General features: G+C 33.1%; 1 protein-coding gene across 1 annotated transcript in view; it reads left to right on the forward strand.

Moving 5' to 3' along the window:
• Positions 1 to 19,062, forward strand: part of LOC145683623 (uncharacterized) — a gene marked incomplete at its 3' end in the record, with an annotated part of 551,164 nt that overhangs the window by 6,355 nt on the left and 525,747 nt on the right. The window contains 4 exon segments of the mRNA XM_081754960.1: positions 5,748 to 5,805; positions 10,373 to 10,420; positions 12,011 to 12,037; positions 17,426 to 17,491. Of these exon segments, the coding sequence (XP_081611086.1) occupies positions 5,748 to 5,805; positions 10,373 to 10,420; positions 12,011 to 12,037; positions 17,426 to 17,491 (199 nt within the window).

The following is a 19,062-nucleotide window of genomic DNA, read 5'->3' on the forward strand; positions in this document are numbered from 1 at the left end:
TACACAGTAAAATATGAGACAATGCATCTTGCATATTATAGGCTCCTCGATAAAATTATTTGGAAATACATCAAGCAAATGGTATAGATTTTTATACCGAGTAAAAGAAGATAATTCTTCTTGAGTCCCCATCCCACAAAATTAACATGATTCAATCTTTTAAAGACTAATTTCTTCGTTAAAGTTACTAAAACTGCCGTAAACAAGTACTTGGTTAGCACTAGACCGGTCTAACTAGTAAACAAACGTTCATTTATATATATATATATATATATATATATATATATATATATATATATATATATATTTGGTCTAGGAATTAATTCGTGCGGGTGGACAAGAGATGGCGCAACGAACGGAGCGTCCCACAGTTCCGTGTATCCACATATGTGTTGCAAACCCCTGTCATCGCGTATCGTTCGTAGTATAGGGCAGTAGATTAAAGCGTCAACAACACCAGTTTGTAGTTAAGTGAACATGGCGCAATTTGTGCCTGATAAAGTGTTTTTGCGGGGTGTCCTGCTGCATTACTTTAACATGCAGAAAAGTGCGACTGAAAGTCATCGTATTTTGGTGGAAGTGTATGGTGACCATGCTCTAGCTGAGCAAACGTGTCAGAAGTGGTTTGCACGGTTTAGAAGTGGTGATTTCGGCTTGGCAGACCAAGAGCGAGCTGCACAGCCAAAAAAATTTCAAGACGAAGAATTTACAGCATTGCTCGAGCAGGATTCGTGTCAAACGCAGGAACAACTTGCAGCAGCATTAGGCGTTGATCAAACAACAGTCTCCAAACGCTTGAAAGCCATGGGAATGATTCAAAAGATGTCACATTGGGTTCCACATGAATTGAAAGACAGAGACGTTGAAGGACGAAAAACCGTTTGCGAATTGCTGCTTCAACGACAGAGCAGAAAGGGGTTTCTGCATCGAATTATTACGGGTGATGAGAAGTGGATCCATTACGAGAACCCTAAACGAAAAAAGGCCTGGGTGAAACCAGGTGAACCAGGTCCATCACAACCAAAACGAGATATTCACTGTGCAAAGGTTATGCTGGGATATATGGTGGGATATGAAAGGTGTGGTGTACTATGAGCTGCTGCAACCGGGTGAAACTATGAATGGAGAACGTTCTCAACGACAATTAATGCGTTTGAAGCAAGCTCTGGCCAGAACACGACCAGAATGGGAGAACAGATATGATAAACTTATTGTTCAACATGATAACGCTCGCCCACATGTCGCAAAACCGGTCAAAACCTATTTAGAAAATGTCGGATGGGAAGTTTTACCCCACTCGCCGTATTCACCAGACGTTGCTCCTTCGGACTACTACTTGTTCGATTGCATGAACAGCGATTTGATTGGACAGCGATTTACTTCTTCAGAAGATATCGAAACATGGGTCTCTGACTGGATCGCTTTCAAGGATGAGGACTTCTTTCGCCACGGAATCCGTACATTGCCTGACAGATGGGCGAAAGTGGTGGCTAGCGATGGACAATAGTTTTCTTAAGGTATTTATGTATTTTGTGTTTGTACTACAGCTTCAATGTGTGCGTACCAACCGCACGAATTAATTCCTAGACCAAATATATATATATATAAGGTTTTCGTTGTATTTCTGATAGACTGTTTTACCAAAAAAGTCCAAATACTTTTTTTATTGAGTTTTATAAACGACAATCTCTCTTATTAATATATTCTTCGAAAAATCAATAATTTTGATATAATTGAACAAAAATAGAATTGCTCTTTCCAATACTGAAAAGGAGTCAGGTTAAGAATACGTTTCAAGATATAATGACGACTTGAAGAGAAGATCTCAAGAAAAATCCAACTTGCTGGAGATTTTTGTCAAAGTAAAGATTCCAATTTTACTGTATTATATTTTACGGAGGAGAGGATCATATAACCTGAGGAATAGCATATCATGGAGAAACTTTCTGTAAGAAGACGAGATACATCATGTGGAATGTTCAGAGTTTGTTTCTCCAAATAACAAACTACAATTATTACTCAAGTTTCGTGTATATTTTCAACATTATATTTTCTGAAAATACTTGGGTTTACCTGTAGAGATATAAGGTTTATATTTGGTTCTTGCGGTAAGTTAGTGATGAAGTGGGCTTCTAAAATTAATATATATATATATATATATATATATATATATATATATATATATATATATATATATATACAGGGTGGGCCATTTTAATTAATCCACGGAAATATCTGAAAAATGATAAAACATAGAAGAAATTTTTGAAGTACACGTTATATATTGCTAAGGTGGAAAACCAATCCCGCCAAAAGTACCCCTTTCCGCCCCCTCTAAATGGGGGTAACGGGGGGTAACTTTGAAATGTCAAATGGGAACATGGGTCGAGTAATACCTCGTTCGAAAGGTCTTGGAAAACTAAGTAACGCTGTACCAAAAGATGTCTCATATTGTGCACCAGTTTCAAAATGGCCGCCATGATATGGTTCGGAAACTCCAGTACCCGTAGTATGAAAACCATGGAAGGTAAATGAATGGAACAAAATTGAAATAATTAAATATCATAAGGCATATCGAATGATGTAATCCCTGTGATCCCAGTGGCCTCCCTGAAGGGGTCTTGTGGGCTAACTTAAAAATTTCAATGTCCGACCGGACAGAGGTTCGGGCGTACGCTTGACCTACCGAATGCTGTTTGGAAGGCAGACTTCATGCATAGAGAATCGGTGCACTAAGTTAACGCGGATGGCCACAGTTACATTTTGATTAACTATTAGCATTCATGTCATATTGTGAGCTTGAGGGACGAAACGGTGTGTACGTATATCCCCGAAATGCTTTCTGAATAACCAGCACGCATTGCATAAAAGTTTCTCTTTTTATAGTCACTACAGCGTCATCCTTACAAACAAATGTTTTAACCACACCATACCTATTTGTAAGGTTAGCCTTAATTTACGAATTAAAGTAGAGTTCTCGTTTGAACTTTCACTTTACTTTCCACCCCACTCACATACAGAGCGCAGGGAGAGATTGTTTTGCAGGACTTGGATTTCTCTCTATACATTATGGCAATTTTACTCTAATATTTTTATCTCTGTTGTATTATTCTCGAGCCTTGGAACGCCTCCGTGGTTTTCCTATTTAATTTTCGTTATTTTCATTTATGTCTAACCGTATTCATACTATGGGCACTAGACGTTTTCTTAGATACAGTCAACATGTCTTTGCGATCATTTTGAAAACGGTGTCTCATGTCGAAAATTTTCTTACAGAAGCTGTTTGATATTAATTTGTCTATGTAACGTGATGTTACTCGCTTCAAGCTGCTATTTGAAATTTTCAAGTTGGCCCCGGATACCTTTCAGTTGGCCCTTGGAGTCACCCCGACAACACCTCTCGATGTGCCTTACGTCAGTTAGCTACTCCAGTTTTTCTTTTGTTGATTTATCTCCAATCGCTTTCATACTACGGGTACTAAACCTTTTCTCTGACACGGATACTATGTTTCGGCGGCCTTTTGAGAACACTGCCATTTCACATCAATCGTTTTCTCCTGCAATATGTTAGATTTTGCAAGATTTATCGAACGAGGTACCACTCGACTCATGACCCCTTTAGGGAGGCCACTGGGATCACAGGGACCACACCGTTCGATATGCCCTATGATATTTACGTATTTCAATTTTGTTCCATTCATTTACCTTCCATGGTTTTCACACTACGGGTACTGGAGTTTCCGAACCATATTATGGCGGCCATTTTGAAACCGGTGCACAATATGGAACACCTTTTGGTACAGCGTTACTTAGTTTTCCAAGACCTTTCGAACGAGGTATTACTCGACCCATGTTCCCATTTGACATTTCAAAGTTACCCCCCGTTACCCCCATTTAGGGGGGGTGGGGAGGGGTACTTTTGGCGGAATTGGTTTTCCCCCTTAGCAATATATAACGTGTACTTCAAAAATTTCTTCTATGTTTTATCATTTTTCAGATATTTCCGTGGATTATTTAAAATGGCCCACCCTGTATATATATATATATATATATATATATATATATATATATATATATATATATATATATATATATATATATATATTCTAGATAATGAGAAAATGGAGCTTAAGTTTCATACATATTTGATAGGCTTCAAAGAAAAAGCAAATCCTGTATCTATTAAACCATCGCATAGTAAGTAGTATATATTGTACAATATTATTAACGCTTAACGAAAAAGAAGTCTAGAAATGGAACATATAACAATTGACAGATTTAATTTAAGTACAGAAAATTATATGTGCGGCTTTAAATTGTTATGTGAGGTGTTTGATGAAAGAGACATTAACAAATTTTTGTTTTGCAACCTTAAAATATATATCTTGGAATAATCAAGTTACTTATTAAGACGAAAATGATCCTGAAATATATACCAGTGAAGCTTTCGATTGTAAGAGTAAAAGGACAACATTACACAGCATGGTTAATGAGATATTGATCAACATTATTATTAAATCTTTAAGTGTAGTTTAACATATGACACTGCCCAAAGTCAAGTCATATATGAAGTCATAGATCTTATGGAGATGAACAAGGTTACGTTTGTAATGAATGCTGTAAGTCATGATTCTATAAAAATCAAGAGTAAGGAATTCTTGTGGTGTTAAAATGTATAATGTTCATGCCAATCTTTTGCAGATTAAACAATATATTTTATTCTGCTGGTAAAGTGTATGTTATATTAATAATTTAATTATATGAAATAAGAAAAATACGAACCGTTTAGTAGCAAATCATAATTACATATTGTGATTTATTTTAACAGTGCTACATATTTATATATTACTGGTAACTCCAACATCAACGAAACTTGTATATGCCTATTTCTTTAAGCACTGAGTATCATTTAGAATCATCATTATCGTATACATAGAATCCTCAATGTGCCTTTCCGCTTAACAAATCCACATAGTTAAGTGCATACACTTCTACCGAATCTTCTAAAATGTTATCGTAGATTATTTTGAATTCAATTGAATTGAACTTGAATTATTTTGAATTCGAAGTTGAAGCTGTCCCGTATTGATTGCAGTGAGGAAATTATAGGGTATGTAAAATTATAATGTACCTATATTCATACACAGTTGGCTTCTGTACGTTTATCTGCTACACTTTCCCGATACTGTAATTTCATATAATTCCTGAGGATGCACTAGATGGAAATTAAAATAAGAATCACAGTCCAACCCGCTGTTTTGTATGTTATCCATTACACAATTTCACACCGTTAACTTTGAGGAAAGAAATTATTGGATACTTAGAATTAGTACTTACACCCTTAGCTTGTACTAATTTTAGATAGCAGTAAAGAATATATAAGTTGCTATTTAGAATAACTTAAAATTGCAATATTATGATTAAAGTACTATTGTACAAACCGTAAAGCATAAGCCACAACGCTGGCGTGGTTACTGTAGGAAAAATAATATAGGCTACTTAACAATATTTTGCATGGTTACTCAATATTCTTCTTGCATTCTCGGGCTTTTGAGATAATAAAATTTATACGAAAACATATTTGTATTTTCCCAAGTTACTGACCATTACTATTATGTTTATGCTTATGACACTCAAATTGTATGGTATATTCTTATGTTAAATGTTAGATATTTAAAAGTGAATTTAAGAATCATATAATGCGAATTTAATAGGTTTGCTAATTGAAATGTACCTTGTTTTTTCAGATTATCCAATTAAGCAATGTCGAAAGCAAGAGATTTGATAAACAAAAACGTTATATAGGTATGTGACGTCAATTATATTTGTAGTACAATGATACTACTTGGAATATTTATGAATGATTCTGTATTATTGAGTGTGTCCGGATAAAAATATACTAATAGGAATTCTATAATTTGAGAACCAATTATGAAAAATACATCTCGTTTTTTTTTCTCGGAAAGCGCAAATAATAGAAGTTCATTTCCAGCAGACAATTGAACCCAATAGAATTTCACACATGTGCAATACTCATAAGTAAAATTGAATCGTTTACTGCTCATCAGAAAATAAAGTAACTTTTTTGGTTCACAGAATTCAATCCCCTGTAACCGCACATAAGTAAGAAATGTGACAGTATTACCATTACTTTGAAAAACTCTCCTGTTCCATTCACATACCATATCAATGATTCCCCTATTGTACATTTTGCTAGTCATACTGATCTTGGTATCGTCTTTGATTCAAAATTCACATTCTCTGATCACGTCTCCTCAATACTTAAGAATTCAATGTGCATATGTGGGGATCTTTATCGATTTACTGAACTACGCACTGTTTCATCACTAGCAAATTTTTATTAAACTTTAACAGCGACCAAAATCGAATACTGCTCTTCTATATAGGCCATGACAGCAGCTACACATCTTTCCAGATTCTATTCTCAATTATTTTTATTGCTATAGTTCATTTTCATATTCCCGCACTTCGAATATTATCTAAGAAGGAATTCTTCCGATATCTTAATATCCAGACCCAGAGAGTACGCAGAAATATCTGAGACCTGAAATTTCTTTGTAAAATTGTTAGTGTAAACTTAAGATTCGAAACATTACTTCAGGAACTATCCTTGCATGTCCTTCTTTTATTAACCGCATAATCCGGAATATCCACCTATTGCATCTTGCCCGCTCTAGGTTTAGACAACAATATAGACAGGAATATCCAGACTGTCATTTCATTGTTATGTGGCACAAAAGATTTCAGAAACTGCATCTGTCTTGAGTGAGGGTAAAAGTGGGTAGAGCCCGTGAAAGAAGAAGTGAAGAGGGTTTGCGAAGCTTCTTAGCAAAGTCCACGTAAATGAATAAGGCACGTGAATACACACCTTTGAATCTCATGTTTGATTGTGTGTGGCATTGTGCATAAAATGTTATGTCCAAATGCTTACAATCTACAGCTTGGTCGAAAATTTCAGTTTAATGACAAGATTGTAGATGTGAATTCGCTGTTGAAATGCTATCACAGATCAATGAGGACAATGCATTACTTAAAAGGGTAGCTTTTTCTGATTATGACATCTCCAATCATCAAGTAATTTGCATAGGCATAAGTGCAAGGATATGGGATGGCGAAAATCCATATAAGTGTGTGGAACATGAATTCAACAGCCCAAAATTAAAAGTATGGTGTGAGTTGACTGAAGATTCTGCAATAGACTCATTTTTCTCTGAAGAGGCTACAATTATAAGAGCAACGTACTTGGTAATGTTGGAAAAGTACGCCGTACCCTGCATACGAAAAGGACACGTGTACCATCAGGACAGTGTTCCTCACCATCATGCCCATTGCGTGTGGAAATTTCCGGATAACGATCTCTAGAATAATTGCATCGGAAGCGTAGTTCCAATCAATGAATGCAGATTTGGGACGACATTGCACGACTTGGAACTTTCTTATTTGGGGGTACGTGAAGATTTTTACATACCAGAGCAAAGTAAAATATTTGGGTGATATAAGACAAAGATCTATCGATACTTGTGAATCTGTGACACCTCAAATGTTACGCAGCACCTGGAGGGAGGTTACGTACCACCTTGGTGTTTTCCGAGGAACAAAGGAAGAGGTGTATGTATACTGAGGTGAGTTGAGTGACCTCTATGTAAAGGATATAAAATTTAATCTTCCGTCTTTCCGAAAAATGAAACATGATTGAAAAATGAAACATGATTCTATCTTTATCAATTTTCGAATTATTTAAATCCTATTGGTATGTTTTCCTCCAGATATTATGTAAAATAAACTTTAAAATGTATTCAAAGTAACAAGTTAACGCGAAGTTTCTTACGGATTACATTATATAACTGACTAACGAACTTTGTGGCCCATGGAATACAGAGGTTCAATGCCGACTTTACAAAAGCTCTCCATTAACTTCTGTCCTTAACCAACAGAATCAGATATGTATGTTGTATTCCTGTTTCTGTGAGATTCATTTTAATAATGATCTCCCGTCTGTGCCTAGTTCCTCCTAATGGTCGTCTATTGAATTTCCCATTATATCTTTGAGAGCATTCTTATTTACTTTCAGTCTGGCTACATGACCTGCTCCCCTGAGCCTTCTAGATTTGATTGCGCTAACAATATTTGGTAAATCGTATAAATTACGCATTTCCTCGTTATGAAGTTTCCACCATTCTCTATACCCGTTATACTTGGGTACAAATATTCGACTTAGGATTTTATTCTGACATACTCTCAGTCTCCGTTCTTCCCTCAGACAAAGCGACATTCTCTGCAATCATATAGTAAAACAGGCATTATTGTTATTTTATTTATTTTAAGCTTCATAATTCAAGATAGAATTTGCTACTAGAAAATATTTTGAACTGAATAATAAGACGAATTCTCTGCTTTCGGTCTACATTTAATTTCTCGTGGATATGGTTTTGTTCCGTTAATACTCATTACAGATATTTTAAAGTTTCCACTTTGTCGAAAGCATTATTTGATATATTTGCCGCATCCATAATGTGTAGTATTACGATCCCGGCTAACTTCTATGCACTTAGTTTTCTGTGCACTTACCTCCTTACTTACATTCTTGCTAGACTTCTGCAATACCTCTGTATTTCTTCTTATTATTCTTCTATCATCCCCTATATGATTTACTACATTCATAATACGATATAAAATGGTAAATACCATTCGGCTCTATTCCATAGTTTCTACCTTTAATATTTCCTATAGCGTAGTCCAACTCAATGTTGAATAATAATGTCAAGAAGGCATCCTCTTGTCTCAGGTTATTGCTTCTTTTCGTGAAACCTCGTGGTCAAGAATTTCATTACTCGGACTTTATTTTGGGGCTCATCTAGACATTCTAATTAACTAAATTATTTTCCCTCGATATTCCACATTCTGTAAGAATGTCATATAATGTTTCTCTCCTATCCGAGTCGTAGCATGTTTTAAAATAAATAAATAATTGATGTAAGGCTGTATTGTATTGTCTTTTCTTTTCCAGTATTTGACGAATCGCAAACATTTGGTCGATATTTGATCGATTTAATCCAAATTCAAAACTGCATATGGAGTCAATGTTTACAATAAAGTGTTTGAGAGGATTTATAGAATGTTTAAGGGTCTCTCTTAGGGTGTTTAAGAGAGATACCTCGATAATTATTACAATTGATTTATATCCCTTTTCTTGTAAATTGGAATAGTGATTGATTCTTTCCACTCTTGTGGCAAGTCTTCTTCGTTCCAGATAAGTACGGTGAGTTTCTATATCTTATGTCACTCTCTTCCGTCCAGGTAAAGTCAATTCAACCAGAATTTTCTCTACGCCGGGAGAATTGTTTACTTTTATTTATTTATAGCGATTTTGATTTTTTTCGTTTAGGCTCTAGAATATATGGTTATGCTGTGTGTATTTTCCTTCCACCGCGAACGTTAGTTTTTGTTGCGTGTTAAGAAAATCATAAAAGAAAATTTCCATCTATTCAAGATACTATATATATGTCAGAATTGTTCGTTCCGTTGTCTTTAATATATAATGGCAAAGTTGAGAGCCCTTCTTAAATTTCTTAATATTTGTCTCGAATGTTTCGCTTTTAACATAGGTATTATATTTAAGTTCATTAACTTTACCGTCAAAAATCGTATTTCTTTAGTATCTAATATTAACAAAATTTAGTGTGGGGTGGCTAAAGAATAAAAATAAGTGTTGACATAGAACAGGATCAACTCCTTTACATGGTGTGTATTCACCTTCTTTTCTCTTTTCCACCTCTCCTGCAACATTTATGACCGAAACTTTAGCATCTTTAAAGAACATTTGAAATATCTATGTAATTGTTATTAGATTTAAATAAAATGTACAATTAAGAGGAAATAGTTCCGATTCTGAAAAAAAAATATTTTGATTATTGGTTGCATAATCCTTAGAAATGTCTCTGAAGAATTGTACAAAAAGTTTTTTCCGAGGTACAAGTGTGCATGGGGATTTTTACATAGTACACAAGCAATGTCTACTGTCAGAAATGGGATGTCGAATAGGGATGTCGACCCAATATCAAACAACTAATACTCTTTGATGTCCAAGGGATATGTACCTACTTATCCATAGCCACATTCGAAATCATCTTTACTCTGTCTTGCTGTCTCATTGAGCTTCGTGCAATCTAGGTTTGTACTTTTATTTCTTATTACATTTCTTAATAATCTCAATAAATTTAGATGAAAATGTGGCATGTATACTATTATTTTAGAATTGATTATATTCTTCAATTTCTTTCTTTCTTTTTTTTAGAAAGAATTATTTTCATTTATCTGTTTTAAATATTCTAATAATATTTCCTGCTTTTAGGAGCACGCCGTGCATATACAGATCCAAGAGCAACTAGGTATAAAGAAGGTAAAGTATTAGTATAGTCTCTTGTGATATTCTAGCATTACCTTTTAATCTTGTTTTCTAACTTTGTGCTTTCAAACTCACACTCATAAAGGAACTACTATGTGGATGTGTTCAAGTGATTCAAGTTACATTTTCTTTGCTTTCCACACATCACTGTAGTTTCTATTGCCATCTGCTGTACTTGAAGGAAATTATATTTTTAATATGTTCACTTCTTCATATACAATTTCTGTATACTTGTTTCTGAAACAGTGGCTTATACTGTATAACTCTAATCCGTCTACTCGTTGGATGGTAAAAGGACTTGCTTCAATTTTACCATTAACATGGTTAATATGTTTTCCTAAAGGTATTATCATGATGAAATAAAATATTGCAAGTATAGTATATAAGAGCGTGCTCATTCTGTTTCCAATAACTATAGTTAACACTGATAGTCTTTCTCTGTGTATTGCATGCAAATGATCGACTAGTACTTTGTATATACAGTTTTTGAAACAAATTATATATTTAAATTTCACACTAAGGAAAAATATAATTAAGTTAGAGAAGGCTTAATATACACATTCCAACTCTATAATTTATCCGAATTACTACTTTAATATCACCAGCAATGTGAAAGCAAAATTCAAATGTTTCTCTGACTTCTTCTTGCTACTGATTTTAGGTGGATGCAATGTATCAGATATTTAATAACTGAAGTTCTTTATTAAAAACGTGACATTTTAAAGCCAGCACCCTGTACTTTCACCCACCTTGGTTTAACATGTAAGACAATATTATTGGGTTAGATGTTTACTTGTTTATATCTCACAATATATCGCTAAAGAAGAAAGCAAAATATTGTTTGGCTTATATCAGATAGAGTAGAAACGTCCTACGAAAATTCAATTATTTGTAATTTAAAGAAAATGCTGCTAAATCTTAAACACCTACAGCTTTAGAGGTATCACTGTTTGCTACACCGAAGGAATAGTTCTAGCTTAATTTTAGAAATGCCAGTATTTTTTAATTAGAACGTATGAAAGGAGAACAACTTGCAATGCATCTGCAAAACTCATATATTTAGAAGGTAATATAGTATATGCGACATAAGATGGCACACATAATAGGTATATTTTTGTCCACCTGTATGAATTCTTATGAATAATATGTCATAATATTCACAAATATATGAAAAATGCCATACACAAACATTCAGAAACGAGAATTTGAAATAGAACTTTGGTTATATTCCATCCGAATCAAAAGTCGGAAGAGGTAAACATTAACTGGAGCTTTCTTTCCTCTACAAATGATAACCTCTCACTTAGCAATGGGTAGCTAGCTAACTAGAAGGTAAACAGAAGCAATATCATCATAAGCAGCATATATCGAAATTACAACCAGAATGAGAGAAGGGGGAGTAGTATCTATTTCCGAAGTTAAATATTGGTTTCACAAATACATTGCAAATACATTCACAAATACATCAAAGACTTATTTATAATTCGGTCATTCATTTTGCAACAACATGTAAAGTATTAGTGTAAAAGTTATATCTTTAAATACGTGTCAACTTTTAAATATAAACAAAGTTCTTCTCTTCAGCAAATCCAAGATGGATATACGGTTTTGGTAAGTGGTAACTTATTAAGCTTTATAAAATTAGCAAGCATGTTTCACATAATATAATTTGATGTTATTTTTATATTTTCACTTTTAATTAAAGGAAGAATGTATCAAATGTCAAATAAAAACTTAGTCGTATATTTCAAAATCAGCCATGGTATGTGAAAAGTCGTAATGGTCTATTTTGCTGATAAAAAACAAAGTTCCTGTAAACAACACTGTTCTGAGTAAAATTTCAGTAGCTACACAAACTTGATTTGCGTATCCCCATTCTACTCTTTAAGCAGTCCTAAACCCCAAATACCTATAGTACGATATGAAAACACTCGAGCAAAGATCATGTGTCATGTAAACCGCAGGTCTTACAAACTTGGTAGGTAAGGCCCAGTATTTTTAAATTACTGAGTCTACAGTGCGGTGAGGCTCAGAATGAGATCTATAATCACCTTAAATATAACATAAACATGACGTTACATTAGTTCTTTACTCATTATATTTGCCACCAATATATTTTTTAAATAAGTGTAATGAATACAGTAGAGAGAAAATCAATATTTTAAAGGCTATTTAGAAATCGTTATGGAGTAACGGTGAAGAAGTCCAGAAATTTTTAATTTACTTTCCTCAACTTTAGTTAGGGTGTCAATAAATTAAACTCATCAAGTAGTTCAGTAATTGTGATTGAGGGAGTAAAGTTTAACATCTGCTTTAAGTACAAATATAATAGCAAATATACTTAAAAAATATCAGTATCACTATAATAATGATAGTAACATTGGAAAGAACAAATTAAATAGTTGTGCTCATCAGTTTGCAAGATACAAGATCATAATACAACTGCTACATCACGACTACTGAAACTCACTGCAGAGAAATTGATTAAACTTAAAATAATTCAATCCAAAATTTTAGATATTTTACATGTTTTTAAATGCTATAACACTCTACAAATATGTGAAATATTTCTTTATAATAAAAATATTTGAAAGTAAAAAAAAACATGATATACTCATTTATTGAAATGCATCACATGTAAGTTTTTGAGCTTATGAAGTGACAGTGCAAATCTATTTTGTAAAAGACTTTACAACTAAGGAAGAAAATTAACGAAGTACCTAAATCAGAAAGGACGGTTAACAGGAAAAAAAATAATAGGAATAATAAATAATGGAAGGTGTAATTAATTGTCGACATATCAGAAAAAATGTTATTTTGCCGATGATTTTATTATAATTTTCTGAGAAGAGTAATTAATATGAATTATGTTAATACATCTGATTGAACAAAATAGTTTTAAAATATGAACAATATTTAAGTGTGCATTTCAGGAGCAAAATTACTAATAAACATTTTCGCAATGCTACTAACAAATATTGGAGATGTTAAGTATTACTTTAACATGAATAATTGCAAACTATGGTTAGTTATGGAATAATAGCTTACATACAACACAATACGTAAAGAAATTCAAATAATTTGGTTTTCTTTACCTTGGTATAATAAAATTGTTGTTACTACATATAAAAATTAAAATAAAATATTTATATCATTTCGTTATCGACGGACATACCGTTTATAGTTTCAATAATAATTAGTTACAGTCTTGCTTATATCGACAATTTTCCTAATACATTGAACTTCAATTACTAATAACGATAATATTAGAAACTTTTAAAATTAATCTACATGTACAAAACTTAGACTACAAAATCTTAAATGAAGTAGGTAAGAACTTAACTAAATATTAGTGTATTTTACATTTTATTCCTTAATTAATATTTATCACACTATAATTTAATATCCCAAAAGTGAGTCATTAGTATAATTGAACAATATTTGGTAAATTGGATTGGAATGAAACATGAGGGATTATTGTATTCTATTATCATTCTGGATAACCAAACTGTCAGGTATCAACAATTCGTTTGATATTATCATCGTTTCTAAAATGTTATCTAATAGTTCAAACCTTGATATCTGCGTCTTCAAATGTCTTGATAATTTGTATTTTGTATGATTTAGAACATAATAAAACAGGAAGTACTTGTATTCCTAAAAGTAAATTGAATTCAGAGCTTATAATTTAACACCAATTTCATTTAAAATACAATAATTTCGCTGTTTTGAGCCATGATTATTCTTATAAGATAACAATAACCAAATTTGGCCATTCAATGGCTTTTTGAAAGTGGATAGCGTTGATTGTAACACATACATACCTTGCTATTTGTTGTTAAATATGTAGATAATTATATGTCGTACTTACCATGGAGGTGGTGTGGAGGAAGGAACAGTCTTATTGACAGCAAGTAATGACCTGTGGCTATCACCTAGAGCTTGTATAGTGTAGATGTTAGGTGGTTACCGTAAAACACATCCTGTTTGAACTCTCACACATCGCTGACTGAATTATTGAGAGACTAGACTTCCTTCTCGTAGCAAAGACTATGTGATAACAAGACCCCACTACTAAGACAAGACGACAACAATATGTCTGTATTATCTAAAACTTGTTATTAAACGTAGACTATTTGAGAAAAGAAACAATTGAAATGAACACGTCAACTTTAAAGTTGAATAACTGAAGTCATTACTGGATAGGAAGATAATGTTTGTTAAAAAATTGTGTGAACGCTCTATCACTGTACAACGAACAGACAATGCAGTCAACATGGAAGATTTACGTGGTTTACTCATGTCACTATCTTTCATTGGATTTATTCAAATACATCACAGTATCTGAAGCGTAAAATAAACTATTTATACTTAGGAAATTTTGCTGTAAACAGTCTGAGCAAACTACTAATTTTTCAGAATTTTCCTAGTAAAAAGCACCATGTCTATACTGTCTTGTTTTGTAAAATAAACTACGTTATTCATATAAGTTTACAAACGTATATTATTTCACTTACACAGAGACACATTTATTGTGGAAAACCGTTTTACAGTAAACAGATAAATGACCGCCAGGTAACTACGCCACGCTTTGTCAGGCAATGCTCGTTTTAACGACATCTATTGGTGATTGTATGAACTATTACCACTAGTAGTCTGTTAATTAAACCGAACAATTTTGTGTGTGCTGTAGGTGAAGTTGGATTCAAAAGTGTTCCCTGAAATCGTGCTGCTTTCTCTCGCGTGAATTAGTAAATTACTGTAAAGAAAGTGTAAGTATTCGTAATATAAGATGCGGAAGGAAAACTGTTAACTAAGAGTTGAATCCAGTGCTCAAATGTTGTAGTGAGAGAAGAGACCTACTTTGTGTGAAAAGGCATTCAGTTGATACCAGAAATCATAGAGGACAACGCTCTGAAGTTTGAAAGACAGCCACCGACTGTTCTAAGTATTGCACGAAAACGAACTGATCGTCCGGAAATAACAATCTCTTGTAAGGATAACTTCATCAGAAATACATTCAAACAGAAAAGGTGTTTAACCACTACAGAAGTAGAAACAAAACAATAGAAGAAAATAAGCATCGATCTTTTTAAAGAATGTTCGCATTAAACCTACATAGTGTCTAGTCAATCTGTGAAACTTTCAAGTTATTTTCACCACCCCACCAGATTTTAAAATATTAAATTTTGAACATGTATGATACGAAAATTCGATAAAGGGTGGTAGGTAAGGGGTCGAAAATTTTTGGCGTAGTTTCAGATCAAAACTAACACTTTGTATCAATAACGACCCAATTTGGATTAAGGGGCAATTTCACTATCTTATTAGGAAAGGCTATTTAGAGCAATAATGAAAAATTACGTATTTCTACAGTCTTTTCCAAAACGATTAAACATCTATTGAGCCCTTCTTTCAAGCACACACACTTAACATTTGTTACAAATGAAAAATATAAACTCAAGTAAAGTAAAGAATTAAAATATCACCGAATTTTCCTCTCTAAAGTGGAGTAATAAAGAACACGATAAAACTAAATTCTAACATCAACTTAAAAAGGCTATTATAAACTTACGGCATTCTTCCTCTAAACACGGGGGGCCTCGGTGGCTCAGTGGTAGAGCGTTCACCTCTGGTGCTTGGGGTTCCGGGTTCGATCCCAGCCCCCGCCAAGTGAACTTTGTGATGGACAAACACCGTGTGCGTGGGTTTTCTCGGGGTTCTCCCGTTTCCTCCCACTTTCTTCATTACACCATTTCATTCGTTACTCTTCATCACCGTCTCCTTTAGCCTAACCGGCATAATCGTGGGACGTAAAACTCAAAGATTTTATTTCATTTTTTTCCCTCTAAACACGAAATGTTTGAAATCTGAGTTACTCAGAAATACTGACTGAAATATATAGTAAAATGTTTCCTCTGAACAAATAATCGGTAAGTGTAGTATTCGGTATAAGTAAAGAAAAACTTATAAAAATTTCATACTTTTCAGTTAATGAAGAATAAATGTTGCAGATATTTCCAAATTGTATATTAGAGCCCAGAGTCAGAGAAAATCAATAAGAACTTTCAGGGTACTTTTTATAAACTACAAAACTTTGATATTAACAGGGAATAATAAGAATCAGAATGCTCATCACTATTGGTATTTAATGTACTAATTAATCGTCTATCTTGAGATACTACGAAAATAATTGTAAATTTTTTTGGTAACTAGTAATATCAAATTATAAATATAACTGTGAAACTAGAGCCAAATTCTCGTACATTCGTTTCTGTTTTGAGAAATAGAAAGATTGAAAATCTTACACGATGCCTAAATTCATTGAAATTAAGAAATTGAAATGTTAAAGTTGAAGTTTAGTGCTGAGATTTCTGGCCAAGCAAAAGTTTCTTAATACAATACTGTATGGAACTTTCTTTCAGTATTGAGTTGATTTTCAGTTTAGTATAACTTTCAGCTATATGAGAGATGAGCCTACTGATTAACGTGAAATCTAAAACACATGAGCCCCCGCAGGAAAAACAACCGTACCGCCAAAGGCGCGCACATTAAGTACTTAGCCACGAAGGAGCTCAGTCTCAGTATTAAAGTTAATTTTTAAAATTTCATACTTCAATAAAACTTAACATTATTTCAAATTTGCACAATTGACCACTTCATTGTAAGTATTCTGAAACGATGCAAAATTTTATTGAAATCTGAAAATTGAAAAATGGAATTAGTAACTTTTATAGCGGGAACCGAGTTTTATATATAATCGTCTCAAGAGGATTTTTCCTAGGAAGTTGTTCTCACTACCGAAGTTCGAATTTACTTCTTGCAATTTCCGAATTTGAATATTTTTTTTCAAATCTCTATTCATTTTCTGCGACAAGTAAATGGAAAATGTATGAGAACTTGGTTGTACTTTTTACATCTGTGTTTTTGGTTAAATTGGAAATTCCATTTAGTTTTACTCGAATATAATTAAACAATACGATTTTAATACATTTTTAGGGGGAAGACGCTCGGTTCCACACCATGGGAGAAGAAGTTTTTTAAACAGTTATGCACGCCAGCGAGGTAAGCGGTTCAGAGTTATTTATTTATATTTAAATTGAAAACAGTACTGAAAGATGTATTAAATGTGAAAAAAAAACGAATGTTTAAAGTAGCCTTTCATCAGTAGTGTTGTCTAGAGATGTAGAATTAATATTATGCTGTCAGATATAGTACATTGCTGGTAATTTAGATTTGATATTTAGTATTTCATTCAGGATTTCAGTCTCATAAGTTCATATAATTTTAGATAATTCTATACAGATTTTATTATTATTGTCTTTATCTTTTATATCTTGATCACGGCGTATTCATGCTGAAGCTGTAGAAAATATACAACAGTTTGACCAGATCTTTATTTAGACCAGTTCTCAAAATTGATCGTATAGCCTAAACCAGCTGAAAATGCTTATGCGCTTTCCGTACCTCTGGTATACCAGTGTTATGCAGAGGCCTTTCAGGACATCTGAATAGTTTTAGGCCTTGCAGAATAATTACGGATTCATCACCCTTGTAGATGTTTCATGTTGAGTACTGTTGTGTTCGGATGTTAGGCTTCTTGTGTAGGCAGTAACTAATTATTATAGTTCTGACTTTCATGTTAAAATTTTCCACTAAAATTTTATGATGAACAACACTAAAAATCTGTTAAAATCGATAATTGTTTTACTAGATCCAATAAACTAAAATATGAATTCAATGGCTTCAGTGTTTTGGAAAAATTTTGTAATCCGTAATAGTCATCATCCGTCTATAAGGAAGCCATGTTTGATTTTACGACATAATGTTATATGTTATGCTGTTGAGACAGCAATAACTTTATAACATGAATGTCATATATCTAATAAGAATATTTTTCAATTTTCTGTCATGTTACCCTTCTTTCTTTCATCAAATATAATTTTACTCTCTATCAAGTAACTTATGTTTCGTTTGCAGTGGTTGGTTTGTCATAACGATCCATGCAGACATGTACACCTATTCGAATTATATTGCATTAAATATGTCTGGATAAGTGTGATCATTGATATTAGTTGAAAGTATAATATACATATATAGGCATATATATATGTGTGTGTTTGTGTGTGTGTCCTTTTGCAAGCACAATAGTTCTATTCTTAGCGCAGATCCATCTTCATTAATGATGAATGAATTTACATGTCTGAATTAATTTGAGTCTGAATTAACATGATGAATTCAGACTCAAACACTTTCATCGATTAATCATAATGGAACACACAATCATTAATGATATTCTGTTCTATTCTTAAATACACAATTACACCTGATTATGCTTATTTTCTTCTAAACACTTCGAATACAGGTTATGTTTCCCATTAACTTGTTTCAATTTTAGACTACATTGTATTGGCACATAAGCAAACTAGCCTGGGACGTTGTGATCCCTCTAATTAGTTGGTTATTGACTATGTTCGTGATTAGATCTACGGAATTACTGGACAATACTAGATTTTTTAAACGTGTTGAGATATTTACATTCAGAGTCTGATCTAATGTTGGCGGCATCTTATTGTTGAGGAGAGCATCACAAACACATTGTTTGCTGAGAAGAAAGAAAAATTAAAAAAAGCATA

This window comes from Thermobia domestica, chromosome 4, assembly GCF_964235325.1.
Source record: "Thermobia domestica chromosome 4, izTheDome1.hap1.1, whole genome shotgun sequence".
Lineage (NCBI taxonomy): Eukaryota > Metazoa > Arthropoda > Insecta > Zygentoma > Lepismatidae > Thermobia > Thermobia domestica.